Source organism: Dromiciops gliroides, chromosome 4 (assembly GCF_019393635.1).
Source record: "Dromiciops gliroides isolate mDroGli1 chromosome 4, mDroGli1.pri, whole genome shotgun sequence".
In the NCBI taxonomy this organism is placed as follows: domain Eukaryota; kingdom Metazoa; phylum Chordata; class Mammalia; order Microbiotheria; family Microbiotheriidae; genus Dromiciops; species Dromiciops gliroides.
In genome coordinates this window covers 409741420-409762076 of record NC_057864.1, presented here as the reverse complement: position 1 = coordinate 409762076, position 20657 = coordinate 409741420, and the positions used below count along the sequence as shown (strand labels likewise).

The following is a 20657-nucleotide window of genomic DNA, read 5'->3' as shown; positions in this document are numbered from 1 at the left end:
GTAAGCTCTAATCCTTAAATAAGGATTAAGCTGTTCATCCGTTAAACAGTGTGGCATTGGGGGAGGGGATCTGTAAGGGACCTAAAAGGAGAGAAGCCAACACAACTGTACCAACTAAAGATTAGGCTTTAAACACCTTCCTGGATTTCCTGGTACTATGGGTTCAAATGCCAGCTGAACCTTTTGTTCAGCTAAAGAACCCAGATTAAATGCTATTCAGTGCTGTTTCCAATGCCTAAGGTCATTGGAGGAACTTAATAACAAATGTTCTATCATATTATTAACACGAAGTTTTTTTTTTTTTAATTTTAACTCTGCTCTACAAACTTTAAATAGAACTAATAGGTTGCTTCATTAAGGTAGTATTTAGAATTGACCTATTCTCCTCCTCCTTTTTGGACACCAGCAGCAGGTTGTGATCTTTGGATTAGACACATACGTTGGGCCCCACAAAAGCAAGAGTATAGTTAAGATGCCTCTACCAGTGCCATTTTGCATACACTTCTCGACTCAAACATGAGGCACAATAGTTGACTTGTGCCGGCAGATGGCCCATTCCAAGTTGACAGCTGTGAGATAACTGGCCCTGAATGGTAATTCTTAAATTGGAGTAAGATTTGGAGGACATTTTGTCATGCTTCCCTTGGTATTAGAAATCTTTTTGTTTCTCGTTAGGCTGGGGGAATGAACCAAAGAACTACCATCTACCCCTCTTCAAAATCATACCCTTGAACTGAAAATCCTCATTACCCTTGTTATTTCCTACTGAGAGTGATGCCGGCCATTTCCTACTCCCTACTGAAAAGAGCATGCAACCTTTTGCTATCTTCCATGAGTCTTTTGTTTTGTTTTGTTTTGGTTTTCACTAGACTTGAGATTTCATTGGTGTAGGAATCCCCTAGGAAGAAAATGCAGGCAGGTGAGCACCTGCTCTCTACTTTATACCTTAGAGAGTTCTTTGGACTGTGGTCAGATTAAACACTTGCTGTGGTCATACAACCAGGACTTCCTGAGGCCATTTTAGTAATCATTGTTGGGTGTTATCTATATTTAAGAGACAGGTGGGAATGTGATTAGAACACTGGTCCTAGAATCAGGAAGACCTGAATTCAAATTCAGCCTCAGACACTTACTAGCTATGTGACCCTAAGTGACTTGTCAGTCACTTAGTCCTGTTTGCCTCAGTTTCCTTATCTATAAAATGAACTAGAGAAGGAAATGACTAATGACTTTAGTATCCTTGCCAAGCAAACCCTCATGGGGTCACAAAGAGTCAGATATGACTGCAAAATGACTGAACAACAAAAACCTGTTTTTAAAGAGTTTTACTACTACAGTTATCCCTTCCATATTGCAACTTTCCCAATCACCATTTTGATATATTGGGGGGTGTGGGGAAGCTGGGTGACACAGTGGATAAAGCACTGGCCTTGGATTCAGGAGGACCTGAGTTCAAATCCAGCCTCAGACACTTGACACTTACTAGCTGTGTGGCCCTGGACAAGTCACTTAACCCCCATTGCCCTGAAGAAAAAAAAAAAGAAAGAAAAGATATATTGGGGGGTGGCATAAGAAATTAAATGGGAATTTGGGGGGAGTTTTGCAGAAGCCACAGACAACACATGAAGGCCAGCAGGTAACACAGAGCCTGTGACCAAATACTTAACCCAAATTTGACTATAAAAAAAAGAAAAAAAAATCCAACTTCTCTCATATGAAAATGTTATGAGGATTTTCCAGATCATGGGAGCCCTATACCCCTAACCCCACAATGTGGAAGGGATAACTGTATTACAGTCCTATACCAATGCTTCATCCTGGGTTTTTGAATGCTACACAAGCTTTGGCAAGTCCTATTTTTGCAAACATTAGAGGGGCCCATAGGATTCATCAGATTATCAAAGGGGTCAATGATACAAAAAAGATGGGGGCAGCTCAGTGGCACAGTGAATAAAACACCAGCCCTGGATTCAGGACCTGTGTTCAAATCCGACCTCAGACACTTGACACTTACTAGCTGTGTGACCCTGGGCAAGTCACTTAAACCTCATTGTCCAGCAAATAATTATTATTATTATTATTATCATCATCATCATTATTATTCTTTTATTTTCTTTTTAAATGATACCAAAAAGATTAAGAACTTCTTCACTAGAAGCAATAGGAAGCCAATGAAGACTTTGAAGGTCTAGAAGTCCTAGGCATGAAGTAGGCTTTCCTATACCACTAACTTATGTTCTCTACTCCCCCACAAATCTTCCTGGCTTTCAGCTAACTTAACAGTTGCCTCCCTCATACTAGACACTTCAGCTATTCACCTGGGTAGGAGGGGCAGCCCTTCTTTGCCCTCCACCCCCTACATGAAAAGGACCCTTTCCAGGGGTATGATGATAAATATTTAACAACCAGCTCTCTCGGGGAGATGTGCATAGGCCAACTAAGCTTACTCTGCAGTATTTACATTTTCTCCATCACTTTCTTAAGTGATCAAGAAAACAATAATAAATCAAGGCCTGATATAGAGCATTTGCTGATTTCTCTGTTATAAATCCTCAAGTTAGCCCTTAGAAACTGGTACAAGCTGGCTCCAGCATAGCACTGACCTTTTCCCTTTACACGTCGATCTTCCTGCTTTTATGGTGATGGTTATTTACTGAACCCTTATGGACATTCCAAAGACCTCTTCCCCTTTGCAACCTTCTCTGTTCCAAGTATTCAACCTGAAACAAATTTGATAGCCAACAGTTAATCCTCCCCTTAATGGTAAAGTTGTCAATTTTGTTGCTCTGGACCAGAACCAGAGTTCCTTCTTCTCTAACAGCCATATGGTACTGAGAATGCATAGTCTAGACTACTAAGATCCCCTTCTGTGAGCTTCAAGACCTCCCACTGTTTCCTGGCAGGGTTCCCATTACTAGAATGAACTTCTGATTCAAACCCTAATCCTTGTTGTTTGTCCCCACACGACCACCAGCACCACTACACTCCTGTGTCCCAGACTACAGCTTCCAAACCATTTTCCAATAAAATCATGAGATCATAGACTTAGAGCTGCAAGCGACCTTAGAAGTCACCTTGTCCAATTCTCTCATTTACAGATCAGGAACCTTAAAAAGTAAAGTGGGGGCAGCTAGATGGCACAGTGGATAGAGCACCGGCCCTGGAGTCAGGAGTACCTGAGTTCAAATCCGGCCTCAGACACTTAATACTTACTGGCTGTGTGACCCTGGGCAAGTCATTTAACCCCAATTGCCTCACTAAAAAAAAAAAAAAAAGTGAAGTGATTTTTCTCAGGATCTCACAGGAAGCACATAACAGACCTGGAATTTGAACCCAGTTTCTCTGACTCCAATTTCAATATTCTTTATCCTACAACTTGCTGCTTCTCTTTTAAGTAGAATAGACATTTAAATAAATAAATAAATAAGTGAATGAATAAGTAGATGAACGAATGAATGAATGAAGTAGAACAGACAGTCTGGGCTTATTAACCAACACAGCTTTTCCTGGATCTTCTGCTGCTTCTTTCCATCATCAAAAGTTTTTAATCTACCTTACCACCAGCGCTTTGGAAGGATTTACTATAGGATATAGATTTATAGTGAGAAAAGTTATTCAAGGGGAGTGGAACCAAGATGGCAGAGGAAAGACATTAAATGCACAGAGGTCCTGGCATAGTTACCCCCAAAATAGCAATAAAACAACCCCTGGAACAGAAAAACCCACAAAAGGACAGACTGAGATTATTCTCCAGCCAACTACAGCTTGGAAGGGGCCATGCTGGGCTGTAAGCAGAGTCCAACGCTGCAATCATATAGACACAGTTCCCAGGCAGGCTGCACCAAAGAAACTTACCCCTGAGCCTCCAAATCAGCTGCAGCATCAGCATTTTCTGGAACTAAGCTTATGGTCAGGTGAGAGGGCTGAATGGCTGGTGTAGGGGTGAGGGGGAATACAGGGGTGTCTGCAGGACCTAAGGAGGAATTCAGCTATCCCATCCCAGCAGGGAACCAGGAAGATATCTTGAGCAGTGGGAGGCCCAGGTGGGGGAGGGGTGAAGGCTTGTGGAAGCTAAGAACCACAGCACACCAAGTTCTGATGGCTGGTTAATTAACAAGTTGGCTTGGGGTTATCTTTGGACCAGAGAACAGGCCAGGTGAGAAAAAAACCTGCCATCCCTCAAACTAAAACACCTGGAACCCCCTGAAGCTTGGGACAGTGTAGCTTGGAAGTAGGGCCTCACTGTAAGAGGGAGTTAAAAGTCAAGTAAAAGATGGCAATAAGAGAAAGCAAAGAAAGTTGAGAAGTATAGAAAGTTTCTTTAGCGATAAGAAAGATCAAGGTGCACCCTCAGAAGAGGATAACAACCTCAGGGCCCCTACATCCAAAGCTTCCAAGAAAAATATGAACAGGTCTCAGGCCATGGAAGCGCTCAAAAGGGACTTTGGGGGGCGGCTAGGTGGTGCAGTGGATAAGCACCGGCCCTGGATTCAGGAGGACCTGAGTTCAAATCCGGCCTCAGACACTTGACAATTACTAGCTGTGTGACCCTGGGCAAGTCACTTAACCCCCATTGCCCCGCCAAAAGACAAAACAAAAACAAACAAACAAACAAAAAAGGGACTTTGAAGAGAAAGTAGGAGAGATAGAAGGAATATTTAGAGAGGTGGAGGAAAGAATGGAAAGAGAAATGAGAGTGTTGCAGGAGAGTCATGGAAAAAAGTCAATAGCTTGAAAAGCCAAATGGAAAAGGAGATACAAAATCTCTCTGAAGAAAATAATTGCCTAAGAATTAGGATTGAACAAATGGAAGCTAGGGACTTTATGAGAAACCAAGACACAATAAAGCAAATCCTAATGAATAAAAAATAGAGAGCAAGATGAAATATCTCCTTGGAAAAACAGCTGACCTGGAAAATAGATCCAGGAGAGATCATTTGAATATCACTGGACTACCTGAAAACCATGACCAAAATAAGAGTTTAGACAGCATCTTCCAAGAGATTGTCAGAGAAAATTGCCCTGATACTCTAGAAGCAGAAGGCAAAATAGAAATTAAAAGGATCCACTAATCACCTCCTGAAAGAGATCCCAAAAGGAAAACCTCCAGGAATATTATAGCCAAATTCCAGAGCTCCCAGGTCAAGGAGAAAATATTGCAAGCCGCTAGAAAAAGGAATTAAAATACTGTGAAGCTACAATAAGGCTAAAATAAGATCTAGCAGCATCTACAATAAAGGACCAAAGGGCATGGGATATGATATTCCAGAGGGCAAAGGAACTGGGACTAAAGCCAAAAATCACCTACCCAGCAAAACTGAGTATAATCTTTCAGGGGGGAAAATTGGACTTCAATAAAAAAGAGGACTTTCGGGGCAGCTAGGTGGAGCAGTGGGTAGAGCACTGGCCCTAGATAACACTTACTAGCTGTGTGACCCTGGGCAAGTCACTTAACCCCAATTGCCTCACCAAAAACCAAAAACAACAACAAAAAAAAAAAACACCAAAAAAGAGGACTTTCAGGCATTTGTGATAAAAAGACTTGAACTGAATAGAAAATTTGACTTTCAAATACAAGACCCTAGAGAAGCATAAAAAGGTAAACAGGAAAAAGAAAAGTTATTCAAACACATAGTAAATAAAATTCAGAATAATCACTCCTCCCAGTAAAGGCAGGACTTGGTACCATAGCATTTTCCTTATTATGTGAAAAATGTCAAATATGAACATTTGTGCAAAACAATCACTAAAAGGTGTCTGAGAAAGCACAACAGGTAGTGTTTTCTTTGTACCTTCCATCTCTTAAAGAGGATCTGAGTTTGTTCTAAGTACCAAGGCAACCCAAGGTGCAGGTGCTTCAGGAACCCAAAAGAGTCTGCTTTCCTATATCTTAATTGTAATCCCTACAGATACTGAATTTCAAACTTTGTCACCCTTGAAAAGCTCTTAGAATATCTTTGGTTTGAGGCTCTCCTTTTTTTGATAAACTCAGTAAGTTGACAGAAAAGCTATTAGAACTCAAAAGGTATCCTATTCATTATATATAAACTGCAGATACTGTTACTTAATGGTTTTGACATACAATGACCCATCATTTGTGGCAAATATTCCCAAATCAGCTTCCTTGAGCCTTCTGCAACCACTTCTTTCTTTGGCATTAACTCAAAATTAGGTCCTGTTTTTTTTTTCATTTTGTGAGAATTAGGACAAAGAGAATGAGAGGAAATTTTGTAGATAATTTGAAGTGTTATTTCATGAGTGGGAGCACTGACTCATATGGGTTTAGGGAAAGGAGAGGAAAGATTTCAAGTCAATTTGTTGAATTATCCCTAGCAGACAACAGGCATTGAGAGAGAAGTTGAAACAAGACGATAGCTTTTTTTGTATTGGTGTGTGTAAACAGATTGTTTATTGTTCCTCTGCTCCATTTGTTCCAGATAATTGACAAGAGTAAAAGAGACCCCTCAGAAGAAATTGAGATTCTCCTACGATATGGACAGCATCCAAACATCATCACCCTGAAGGATGTAAGTAGCCTCACCACAAACAAGATGTTGTTACTTTCTACTGTTATTCTTTGTTTTGTCAGTAGAAAAGGAGGTGGTTTTCATTCCTGGGTAACTCCAAGGAGTTATAATGCACTGCCCCCTGGGGCTAAAAGGTTAAGTTTCACCTTCCACATCCTCTACCCTACAATATCATGTGTATTTGACAACTGAACTCTATAGAGTAGCTGGTTCATATGCTAACAACACCATTTTGATCGCCATCTTGTAATTTGTATATAAAGGATGAAATCATCTCTTTTGCAAATTGTCAATCAGATGTAATTTTCTTATCTTCATAATTTATAACTGTGACTTGAAGACATAAAAGTAATAGACTAGGAACTATATCAAAAATCAAGATACCTGGGTTTTATTTCTTAATTCTTTCAGTATGAAGTCTGGTTCTATTTCCATTTGTTTATCTGTAAAAGGTGTACTTACTTGGTTATATCCTAGAAATCATTGATGTTTCTCCCAAGGTGCCCAGTGGCTATTTTTCTTTGCTGCCTATGACCCAAAGAGCAGTTATTGATTGGTCTACTCAGTACTCCCACAGCATTGTCACATTCCTAGGATAAAATCTTAGAGGTAAGAGGGCTGGTTCAAGGAAACATCCATCACCCTGAACTCCAGAGGGCCTTTAGGAATCCTTAAATCTCGCGTTATAAAGTGTCATAGAATTTCAGAGTAGGAATGGACCCAGAAGCCATCCAGCAGAATCTGTATCCAAAAAAGAATCCCTAATACTACATACCCTGCCAGTGAATATATAGCTTTTGCCTGACGACTTCCAGAAAAGGGACACCTACTACCTCCTGAGGTAGCCGATCTGTGTTTTATGAAATGAACTGTTCTCACAAAAGTTCCCCTCTGACCCTGTATAGTTCCTGGTTCAATGAAATGTAGCTTTAGACAAAGTAATACCTCAATTTCATAATCTTCTTATTATCTCATTCACTGTAATTAGTGTTATTATTAATATCTCAAATTAATAAAGACATAAGGTTTGAAAAGTGCTTTATAGATATTCTCACTTGTACCTTACAACAACCCTATGAAGTAGGTGGTATTATCCCCATTTTATAAGATGAGGAAACTGAGACTCAGAAAGGTTAACTTAGAGTCACATAAGTAAGCATTTGAGATTTAATTCTCATTGGGGTCTTCCTGACTTCAAATCCAACACTTAATCCACCCACTAACTGCCCCTTATTCATGCATTGTTGACCAAATAAAGAAAGCAATCCTACAAACTGCTGAGTATTCCACGTTACTTTTATTAAGTACCAGAATAATTTCAAAAGCAGGAAAATTACTATGAATTTTTATTATTTTCTTTTGTTTTAGCTATTGGTTGAATTGACAGTGAGATAAAAGCAATTACACTAATTTGGGGGGGCAGGGCAAAGAGGGTTAAGTGACTTGCTCAGGGTCACACAGCTAGTAAGTGTCAAGTGTCTGAGGCTGGACTTGAACTCAAGTCCTCCTGAATCCAGGGCTAGTGCTTTATCACAATTACACTAATTTTTAGAACATTCCTTTGAGTGTTAACAAGCTAGTAACACTTATTTGAAAGTTCTTGCATTTTAACTGACTTGTAATTATGAACAATGGGTCAAACAGGCTATGAAGGAATAGTATGAGTGGATAAGGCATAAGTGTAAATAAGAATGGGCTCAAGTCTAAGGAGTCCTTCTTGGAAAAGCCATGCCCTTAAGAAAGCCTTAGGGCTCCTGTTGCTTCAGAGGGTACCGTATGAGGAAGACACTAGGCCACTTGTTAGAACATTTTTCCTTTAAATAAGAGAAACACCTTTGCCTTTAAGTTATTTGGCTCTTGGAGCTCTTGCTCCAGAATGCCTCTTTCTCATGCTTCCTCTTTGTGCACATTCTAAGCTCATCCTGCAAAGCTGGTAGTTCTGGGGAAGAGAATTAAGAACTAGAACTTACAGCAGGGGAGGAGAAAAAAAGGAGGAAGTGAAGGGAAAGGTACAACAGAGAGGGAGGAGGTCCAGGACTTTTTATGTGTATGAGCCTGGAGAGTTTGGTATAGAATGTTCTACTGAGCTACATCAATCTTTGGGCTAGAGTCTTTGGGGAATCCTCTGTACTAATAAAGGCTTTCAAAGCTACACCTCTACTAGTCTGGTTAGCTTCAAGGAAGTACAGTGTTTTGACACAGGTCATAACAAAGATATTAATAGCATTTAGAGCTGGAAAGAACCTTAGAGATCATATAGACCAACAGATGAAGAAAACGAGATGAAAAGAAGCTTGGTAATTTGTACAAGGCCATGATGGAGCAAAGTCAGGACTCCAAACCTAAGTCCTTTGGCTAAAAATACAGTGCTTTTTCTACTTCAATACGCTATCTCCATGGAAATCAACAAGTTTGAGACTGCTTTTCCTGTAAGAGGAGCCAACTGTTGTGATGGTTCCTGCTAAGATGACCCTTAGAACAAATCAAATACTCTTTGTCAAGTTGATTTCACTCCACTTCAATTATGTACTCAGGAAAGTCCTGTATCGATAATGATTTTTATTTATGAATTCATGTATGCACAACAATGTTCTTTACACATCTTTTCCTCATTTAAGCCTCACAGTCCTAAGAGGTAAGTAGTTCTATTTATTGTGCCCATTTTACAAATGAGAAAACCAAGGCTAAGAGTGATTAAATTAATATAATTCATTAACTAAAGCCACACACTAATTTAACTAATTTAAACCATTTTTAGATACAAAAATTAGTATCTGCTAGAAAGCAGACATACTCAGTTCTTTTGACTCCTAATTCAGTGTTCTGGTTGTATCATACTCTGATTTAATACATGACTAACATGACAAATGGACCAGACTATCACAAAGGCTATGAGATTGATGTCATAATCCAACCTGAATAAAAACTATACCTTGACCGTTACTTCTACCTCTATAAAATGCTACTTCCACACTTTCCTCACTAGAGCAAACTGGTTTCATTTGCTTCTGCCTTCATTTTCTGATAGATGAATGGCCCAGAAAAATTTTCCTGACCTAGTCCTAGGTAACATATTTCTTGATAATTCAGATAACAAAACAGTAGGAAATAGATATGTATAAGGGAACAAATGCTTCTGTTTTTGTTGTTCAGTCATTTTCAGTCATCTTTTACTCTTCATGACCCCATCTGGGGTTTTCTTAGAAAAGTTTGCCATTTCCTTCTCTAGCTTATTTATTTATTTTGTGGGGCAATGAGGGTTAAGTGACTTGACCAGGGTCACACAGCTAGTAAGTGTCATGTCTGAGGCTAGATTTGAACTCAGGTCCTCCTGAATCCAGGATCAGTGCTATATTCACTGTACCACCTAGCTGTCCCTTCTCCAGCTCATTTTACAGGTGAAGAAACTGAGGCAAACAGGGCTAAGTGACTTGCCCAAGGTAACACAGATACATAGTAAGCATCTGAGGCCAGATTAGAACTCAGGAAGATGACTCTTCCTGACTCCAGGCCTGACACTCTATACACTGCACCATGTAGCTGCCACATAGAAAATACAGGTTAGGTGAAATTATGAAGAAAAGTGCTTTGGATACACATAGTTAAAAAGTTTTGGCAGTCCTCATGATATAGCTTATCAAAATTTAATTTTGTAATTCATTATTATAACTGAATTTTTGTGGAGGTGATAACAGCATAGACTGCTTTTTCTGATGTAGATTAGCATAATTTTTCACTTGCTTCCCATGAAGGACCTTTTTTTTTGCTACTGCCAATTAATATTCTGTTCTGTTTCTTCTAGCACCATTGGATCTTCTTTAAGACATGTCATAATAATGAGCTTGGATTACTGTAGCATCACAGGCATTTTCTAATTAAGCAGAGCTATGAGGTCTTTTAACTTCACCTTTCTCTGATCCTCTAGGTGTATGATGATGGGAAGTATGTTTACCTTGTGATGGAGCTGATGAGAGGTGGAGAACTCTTAGACCGCATCCTCCGACAGAAGTATTTCTCAGAAAGGGAGGCTAGTGCTGTGCTCTGTACCATTACTAAGACAATGGACTACCTCCATTCCCAAGGAGTAAGTTTCTCATTTTCTCCTGTGTGATAACTATGATAGCGAAGATCATAATTTTAATAATAAAAATTGTAACTATAAAATGAGTTGTGAATTTATGAAGTTGGAATTAAGATGTTCCTTTAATTCCTGCTGAATCAATACTTTATAGAAATTAGATTATTCTACTATTAAATATGTCTGTGTACAAACACCAAAGCATTCTCTCATAGGTATATTAGAGAGAAAGGCATTTCAGTTCTTTAAAAATCCAATAGAGGGGGCAGCTAGATGGCCCAGTGGATAGAGCACTGGCTTTGGAGTCAGGAGTACCTGAGTTCAAATCTGGCCTCAGACACTTAACACTTACTAGCTGTGTGACCCTGGGCAAGTCACTTAACCCCAACTGCCTCACTAAAAAAAAAAATCCAATAGAAAGTAAGCTACTTGAGAGTAGTGCCTAACATATTTGGGGTTTGGTTGAAGTTTTGGGGGGGCAGGGGACCAGATCCATGATTTTTATGAGTAATAATAAACTAATGAGGAAATTCCCTCTATCCATGCAGTTTAATGTCTTCTCTGCAATGTACAGTCTTAGAGAGTGTCCTAGGGTACCAAAAAGTTAAGTGACTTGCCCAGGGTCATAAAGTCAATCAATATGTATCAGGGAAGGTACTTGACTCCAAGTCTTCCTGACTCTTAAGGCCTTTTCTCTATCTGCTGCTCTACCCTACCTCTTATATACTAGGCACTTAATAAATGTGTGTCTCATTTTGGATGAATCCATGATTTCACTGATGAATCTTTGAAGATCTGAACCTTTACTTGAAGCCTTTGCAACTTGGTAAGATTTATCATAGTTCGTGCCCCACTGTCTTCATTTTCAAAAACTGAGCATCACTTCCATAACATATGGAAGTGGGCAGCTAGGTGGCACAGTGGATAAAACACCAGCCCTGGATTCAGGAGGACCTGAGTTCAAATCCAACCTCAGACATTTGACATGTACTAGCTTTGTGACTCTGAGCAAGTCAATTAACCCTCATTGCCCCCCTCCAAAAAAATGTAACATATGGAAGCATCAGAGCACAACTCTAGTGGAAAGAAAGAAAAGTAAACCAATCGAATAAAAGCTGATGACTCGGGGATATATCTCCTAGCAAGTTCATACTGGACAATGAAATGATCCCCCCAAAGAACTGCATTAGGATTTTCATCAGCTTTGTACTTTTAGACCCAACTAAATAAGGAAAGAAGGAGGATATTCTAGGGAATGGCACTACTTAGCCATGGAAATGATGATTACATTGTTGACAGTGGTAATTACCTATTTTCTCATCCTTCCTGTGAAACAGATAATGCCACGTCGTTAGGCTGTGTGTCCTTCATATTTATTCATTAAAATAAGCTGATGACTTCTTCAAAACCACACAATGCTTCTTAAGTATATAACTATCAGTGAGGATAGAAGAAGAAAAACACTTGGTTTTGTCCCCAGTGTAACCAAACTCCAGAGCTAGCATTTGCAAGCATGGCTTGCTTTGGTTTGGTTTTCAGATTTTCTTATGATTAATAAAAATTGGTAGTAGAAGTAAAAGAAATCATCATCTTTCCATCGGGACTAGCTACGCTGAGTCAGATTCCCCAAGTCCCTCCTATTCCTCTTTACTTCTTGGATTCTCTCCCTTGATTTTTTTTAAAAATAGGAGATTTGAGACATTTACATCCCTAGCCTACCTAGGGCTCACAGCATGTTATACAGTAATCCTCTTTGCTCCCCTTCAAGAGAAATGGCTTTTTCACCTAAATATCTGCCTTGCTTTGACATATCTACAGGGCCTGCCATCAGGCCATTATATGTGATTTTTAAAAGGTAGATGATATTATTCAGGTTAACCTAGCCCACTATATTTCCTTTTAATAAAATAACTCATTATGTCCTACCCCCTCTTCCTAGTGGGAATATATTTACTTCTCTCTCAAATAGTCACTATTAGGGCTCCTAAGACTGGGTTTTTTAATCTGAATGACATATCAAAATGGCGGGGCAGGGGCGGGGGTGGGGGGGAGAGAATGAGAGAAAGAGTGAGAAGATAGATGATAGATAAACTCTTCAAATAAGACAACATCCTATTTGCTATAATTGTTCTTCTTCCTTTTGAGATCTCAGTTCAGAATAAACATCTTCTACATAGATCCATCCCTTCTGGCTTTATTCAATCATTTCCCCTGTTTCCCTTATCCCAGCCCCTAAATGACTAAGAATGCTTCATGTCTCTCTAGGTTGTTCATCGAGATCTGAAGCCTAGTAATATCCTATACATGGATGAGTCTGGAAATCCAGATTCCATCAGGATCTGTGACTTTGGATTTGCCAAGCAACTGAGGGCAGAGAATGGGCTGCTCATGACACCATGCTACACAGCCAACTTTGTGGCCCCTGAGGTGAGAGCTCACAAACCATTAGAAAGATATACCCAAGGAGCAGTTAGGTGGTGCAGTGGATAGAGCACCGGCCCTGGAGTCAGGAGAACCTGAGTTCAAATCTGGCCTCAGACACTTAAGACTTACTAACTGTGTGACCTTGGGTAAGTCACTTAACCCTCATTGCCCAACCAAAAACAAAAAAAGAAAACCACCAGCTTTTACACACCTTCTCAAAATAATAATAATAACAAAGCCTTCAGCTCATTTTTGTAATAATAAAGATTCATCCAAAATACATTTGTAAACAAAATTATTTCTCCCTTCATATCAGTCAGTGGCAATTTGAATCATAGAGTCTAGGCCTAGAAGGGACTTTAGAGATCAGTTAGTCCAACCCTCTCATTTTATGGATGAGGAACCTAAGACCTGGAAAAGACAAGTAACTTGCTCACAGTCATGTAAGGTAGTAAGTGGTAGAGCTGGTATTAAACCCAAATCCTTCTCTTTTTCCAAGACCACAATGGAACTAGATCAGTGATCAAGGACTTTTCTCCTAACTCAATCCCCGCAAATCTCTCAGGTGACCTTACATCCAGCACTTCACATTTTTATTTTCTTGTTTATTAAATATGAAAATGATCTCTCACTTTTGTCTGTTTGGCATGATGCTGGCAGAGGGTTTGAAGGGTTCCTGATTTGGTTTGGGACTAACTATAAACAACTAATTTGGAAGACTACATATATGTGTGTATATGTACATATATGCATACATATAACTATGTATATGTACATATATCCATATATACATCTATTTGTATACCTATATGATGTCCTCTGTTTCCTTAAAATGGAATATAGTGTCTTTGTCTAGAAATGAATTTAATAAATATTTCTTAAATGCACTACCATAAGTAATGAGAATACAAAGATGAAAAACAATATAATTCTTGCCCTTGTGGTGTTTAGTTTAATGGAAGACATCATATATATGTGAATAAATATGATACAATGTCAAAATGTAATAAGAGCAAAGGAGACAGAGAAAGTATAATAGAATTCAGGTTGGGGAAGAAAAAAAGATGAGGAAGCAATAACATAGCTCTCACAGCACAGTGTCAATATTTATTGGGCATTAGATTTTTATTGGACATAATTGTATCTAAATTCCTACTTCAAATTTCTAACTATAATAGGAAAGGCGGAGAGCAGACACTAAAATTAATAACATTAAAGATTCATAAAAACCTCACAATGAATCCTAAGGGCTATTTTTCTAAGAGTTTTCCACGCCTTTTGGTTATGGGCTTCAGTAAGAACTTCAGGTTTTTTTTCTTCCTTTTTCAAGCTGTCTTTCAAGCCTTTCAAATACTTTGTAATGCCAACTTTGTGGCCCATGTACGTTCATCAGTGTGTTTAGGAATGGAGCTAAGCAGAGCTATAACTAGCTATTATTGTGCCTGAACAATTAAGAGCTATTGGGGGAGAAACAGGACCAGAAATGCAAAGAGTAAATATGCCCTGGTTTGTCTCAAAGGTATTTTGGCTGCTTCTGAAAAGGGAGAAAGCATGCCCCAGGTCAAAACCATCACCATGTTGGGGAAGGTAGGTATGGGAGGGAACAGTCAGGGAAGAAAAGCACACTTCAAAATAATGATATGGGGACCTTCAAAATTTTTTTACCCTGAAGTAAAGCATAAATGGCCTCACCCAAGTGACAGCCAAACGTGAAAAATCAGAGAGAAACAAGAAGGTCAGATAGAGCCTAAGGTCATTAATAAATGAATAAAAGCTAATAACTAAAAATATCAGTTTTACATTTATATAATGCTTTAAAGTATGCAAATGTTTAGCATATATCATCTGATTTGATCCTCACAACAATAGGTGTTATTAGTATCCCCATTTTATAGATGAGGAAATTTAGGCTGAGAGAGGTTAAACTACTTGCTCAGTTACATAGCTGGCAAGTGTCTGAGACAGGATTTGAACTCAGGTCTCCCTGACTTTAAGTTCCAGAATGCTAACCACTATGGCACCTGACTGCCTTGAATGAAACTACAAAAGGGCAGGGGGTTAAGGCGGGGTGGTATATGAAGGGAACATCAATAATATTCAGATTGAAACATCAAGTCAGGGGTAGCCGGGTGGTGAAGTGGATGAAGCACCCACCTTGGATTCAGAAGGACCTGAGTTCAAATCCGGCCTCAGACACTTGACACTAGCTGTGTGACCCTGGGCAAATCACTTAAACCTCATTGCCCAGCAAAAAAACCAAACAAACAAACAAACAAAAAAACATTATCAACTCTATATTACAGAGGCTACAAATACTACCTCCATCGTCAATGATAAGGATATTTTAAAATGCATTGTTTTAGGGGATCAATACCAATGAAAAGCAAATGTTCCTCTTGGTTATCTGCTCTTCCTCATACACATTCTGTGTCGTCGTGGTTCCTTTGTTAAGTCCAGGTATTCATTTTTGAAACACTCATTACTATGGTACCAGTGCAGAGAAAGAGCATGCCTGCCCCCTGCTGGAGAAATGGAGTCATTTCCTAGCATGAGGGTTAACTAAACCGGGAAATAAAAAGGCAACTAGGCTGGTTATAGCTAAGAATCTTTAAGCCTCCTAGAACACAACTTGACAATGTAATAAGCAAGTGATGAGAGGCTGATATGAAGTTATCCAAAGAGCCTGCTTGAGCAACGTTTTCTGTGATCTTACCCAACCTTCAGGAAGCTTCAGACAAGACATTTGTCTTTTCTTCTTGTTTGGCAGCTATAAGTACATAAAGGTGGACGGAAGCCCTATAAATTGTTCAGTATCATGAATCATCAATATCCTTCTGCTATGTGAATGGTTTGTTTTGTAAAAGGACACAGAGATTTCAAAGCCTCTCCCTGTACTTTGTGCCTCATCCCATCCCGCTTGTTGACCTCATTTAAGAAATATGCTGTGATGGGGCAGTTAGGTGGTGCAATGGATAAAGCACCGGCCCTGGATTCAGGAAGACCTGAGTTCAAATCTGACCTCAGACACTTGACACTTACTATCTGTGTGACCCTAGGCAAGTCACTTAACCCCAATTGCCTCACCAAAAAAAAAAAAAAAAAGAAAGAAAGAAATATGCTGTGAGGGGCAGCTAGGTGGTACAGTGAATAAAGTACTGGCCCTGGATTCAAGAACACCTGAGTTCAAATCTGGCCTCAGACACTTGACACTTACTAGCTGTGTGACCCTGGGCAAGTCACTTAACCCTCATTGCACCGCCAAAAAAAAAAATATGCTGTGAGTTAGACTTTTCCAGTAGAGGCCAGAACATTAATGGATTATATTTTGTTTTCCTCCATGTAGGTCTTGAAACGGCAGGGGTATGATGCGGCTTGTGATATCTGGAGCTTAGGGATCCTTTTATATACAATGCTGGCAGGGTAAGCAGACACCTCCTTTGGCAAGGGGTAGTAACTTGGGGTGTAAGTGAGATGAAGCTGTATGGGAGGATTTTTGGTAGTGCATGGACTTGAAACTACTACAAAAACTATATCTACACACCTCTCCCCATCTCTTGCCGCTCCACTCTACCCAGAAAAAACATAGTGACGCATACACTCAGAGCCTTTGGAGACTGGATCCAACTGGCCCTGCCTTTTTCTCTCCTGTACCCTAACCAACCCACCACTACCACAACAGGAAAATAAGGAATTGGAGCCTTGGTCCCTTACTTTTGGAAGATTTCCAATCTTAGTTTATAACAATAAGAGAGATCATGGCATTTAGACCTGAAAGGAAACTTAGAGATCATCTAGCTAGGGTTTCTTAACCTGTGGTCCATGAATGTTTTTAATAACTATATTTAAAGATTTGTATTTTTATACATTTAAAAACATTATTCTGAAAAGAGGTTGGTAGGATTCACCAGATTAACCAAGGATTCCATGACACCCACAAAAAGGTTAAGAATTTCTGATCTAAGGGGGCAGCTAGGTGGCACAGTGGGTAAAGCACCGGCCCTGGAGTCAGGAGGACCTGAGTTCAAATGCAACCTCAGACACTTGACACTTACTAGCTGTGTGACCCTGGGCACGTCACTTAACCCTCATTGCCCCGCAAAAACAAAAAACAAAAACAAAAAAAACTAAACAAACAAGAATTTCTGACCTAGTCTAACACATTAGGAAACTGAGACGCAAAAAGGCAGTGACTCGTCCAAGGTCACACAAGTGGTAAGGAGCAACTGTTCAGTTTTTTTTCAGTCTTGTCTGACTCTCTGTAACTGCATTTGGGGTTTTCTTGACAAAGATACTAGATTGGTTTGCCATTTCCTTCTCCAGCTCATTTTACAGATGAGGAAATTGAGGCAAATAGGGTAAAATGACTTGCCCAAGATCACACAGCTAATTAGTGTCTGAGGTTGTATTTGGACTAAGAAAAAAATGAGTCCTCCTGTCTCCGGTCCCAACATTCTGTGTACTGTGGTGCCATCTAGTGACCCAAGGAGCAACTGTAGTCTCTCTCAAAAGACTCGCTCAGTCAAAATGTCCGAGTCTAGGTATCAAGACCCTGGGGTCACCGTTCTAACTTTGCTATCAGCTCCCTTTAAGACCTCAGTTTTCTCCTTTGGCGGTTCAACTGAATGATCCATAAGTTCCCATCTAGCTCTAAGGCTCCATGACCCTGTGATAGTGGTCTTAGGTCACTTTTTCTCTCATTTTTTTCAATCTGTAGAGTATGTGAGTCAAGCAAAAGATCCCATGAACAAAGCATTTGTTCTCCTATGTCACATGCACAAAAATATCTCAACAGGGTGAAGGAAAAGAAATTAATTCATTCTCAAAGTAAAAGTAGAAGCTATGATGTATAGGGGTCTCTCTCACCTCCATTTCCCTTGTACCATGTTTATTTGTGTCTAATTAAATGCATATTCACACAATAGAATGTAGGCTCCTTGAGGACAGGAATTTTTCCATTTGTATCTTTATAGCCCATATGGTCACCTTAGTGGTTCAGTGGATAGAGTGGCAGTCCTGGAGTCAGGAAGATGCACCTTTCTGAGTTCAAGTCTGGACTCAGGCACTTACTAGCTGTGTGACCGTGGGCAAGCACTCTGTTTGCCTCTGTTTTCCCATCTGTAAAATGAACTGGAGAAGGAAATGCAAACCACTCCAGTACCTTTGCCATGAAAACCCCAAGCGGAGTCATAAAGAATTAGACACAACTGAAAAAATGACTGAACAACAACAAAGCTCCAGAACCTTTGCCCAGAGCCTCACACAAAATAACCACCTAATAAATGGTTAACTGAATTGAATCATATAAATCAAAACTTGGGGCCTAGAGTCATACTTTTAGAATCCCTAAATTAGGAATTGATTAGGATTGAATGACAGAAACTATGGGTTTTCTGCCTGACTTCTCACCACAATGATCCTCAGCATATAACATAGCCACTTCTCTTATTTTCACCATGTATAAAATGGAAATAATCGATTCCACATTGAAATAAGGTACATCAAGAACAATCAGGATGGCTTTATATGGATGCAAGTAGTAACCTGATCTACCAGAAATTAAACTGGAGAATTGACTCAAGAAAGACCTATGCCTGAGGTCCTTAACAATGGTTATTTCTTCTTTTTCCAGATTTTTATTTTTTTTCCAATTACATGTAAAGATAGTTTTTAACATTCACCCCTATAAGATTTTTTTTGTTTTGTTTTGTTTTAGTGAGGCAATTGGGGTTAAATGACTTGCCCAGGGTCACACAGCTAGTAAGTATTAAGTGTCTGAGGCCGGATTTGAACTCAGGTACTCCTGACTCCAGGGCCGGTGCTCTATCCACTGTGCCACCTAGCTGCCCCCTCCCCTATAAGATTTTGAGTTCCAAGTTTTTCTCCCACCCTCCTTTCCCTTCCCCCTCCCAAGGCCAACAAGCAATCTGATATAGGTTATACATTACAATGATGATAAACACATTTTCACATTAGTCATGTTGTAAAAGAATCAGAACAAAAGGAAAAAAATACACGAAAGAAGAAACAACAACAAAACAACAGCAACAACAAGAATAAAAATAGTATGCTTCAATCTGCATTCAGACTCCATAGTTCCTTTGCTGTATGTGGAGAACTTTTCCATCATGAGTCTTTTGGTATTGTCATAGATCATTGCATTGCTGAGAAGAACTAAGTCAGTCACAGTTTATTGGTTCTTTCTTTATAGCACAGGCTACTATTCTTCAGGAATAAACTTATCTGAAATTATGAAAAGGAACTTTGTTACCCTGAGTTTCACTCATGTCACAGGTTCACCCCTTTTGCAAATGGACCAGATGACACTCCTGAAGAAATCTTGGCAAGGATCGGCAGTGGGAAATACGCACTTTCAGGAGGAAACTGGGATTCTGTATCCGATGCTGCAAAAGTAAGTAAAAACTTTATCTGCAGACCTACTGCACAGGTTGGAAGTCTTCATGCTTGAATAACAAATTCCATCATCATGATGATCGTGATGATGATGAAGAAGAAGAAAAAAGAAGAACTAACATTTATATAGTATTTACTATTTACCAGGTCTTTATTATCTTACTTACTGGAAGGTAGATGCTATTACTATCCCATTTTACTGATGAGGAAACTGAGGCAGAGGTTTAGTGACTTGCCCAGGATCACACAACTAGTAAGTATCCAAGATGATATGTAGCTATATATAGATAGATAGACATACAAACATACATATACATGCATATTATATACATGAATAGAGCAAGTCCCTAATTACTCCCTAAAATGTGATACAATATTTTTAAATGGTGATAAATCCCTTCTTGACTGTTGCCTAATTTCTTCGGGGCCCAGTCTCATTTTTTCCTCACTTCAGAGCTGAGGCCTATGATAATTGAAGTTAATTAGTTCAAATCCAGTCAAAGAGCACCTGATATAGTGTATCACAGCTAGGTGGGAAAGTGGGTAGAGCATTGCATGTGTCAGGAAGACCTGCCTTCAAATCCTGCCTCAGACATTTACCAGGTGTATGCTCGTTGGCAAACTCTCTAAGCCTTAGTTTCCTTGTCTGTAAAATAAAGATAATAATAGTACCTACCTCACAGGGATGTGGACAGGATCAAATTATATAATATACGGAAAGCTCTTTGCAAGCTTTACAATGGTATATAAATGTTAACTATGAAAATGATGATGGTCATCATGGTGATGATACCTCTACATTATAAGGACTTACACAAGAAGTAGAACTTTGGTTGAGGTTTAAAGGGATGAGTAAGTTTGGCTAAATGATGATAATTTGTGTGGTTTTAGTGTCGAATGGACAACATTTGTATAACATTTTTGTTGTTGTTCAGTCATTTTTAGTCATGCCTGACTCTTCGTGACCCCCATTTGGGGGTTTTCTTGGCAGAGATTCTAGAACGGTTCGCCATTTCCTTCTCCAGCTCATTTTACAGATGAGGAAACTGAGGCAAATAGGGTTAAGTGACTTGAACAGGGTTACACAGCTAGCAAGTATCTGAGGCCAGATTTGAACTCATGTCTTCCTGACTCCAGGCATGGCACTCTATCTACCGCACCAACTAGCTGCCCCAATATTTTACAGGGTACAAAAAGCTTTCTAGTGTTATCTCATT

The 20657-nt window shown here is 39.4% G+C and overlaps 1 protein-coding gene across 3 annotated transcripts in view; it reads left to right on the top strand.

Annotated features, from left to right (window-relative positions):
- Positions 1-20657, top strand: part of RPS6KA2 (ribosomal protein S6 kinase A2) — a 599568-nt gene that overhangs the window by 570090 nt on the left and 8821 nt on the right. For all 3 annotated transcript variants that reach the window (XM_044005229.1, XM_044005231.1, XM_044005230.1), the window contains 5 exons: positions 6438-6527; positions 10453-10611; positions 12871-13032; positions 16373-16449; positions 19321-19438. In XM_044005229.1, the coding sequence (XP_043861164.1) occupies positions 6438-6527; positions 10453-10611; positions 12871-13032; positions 16373-16449; positions 19321-19438 (606 nt within the window). The remainder of the gene's footprint in view (positions 1-6437; positions 6528-10452; positions 10612-12870; positions 13033-16372; positions 16450-19320; positions 19439-20657) is intronic.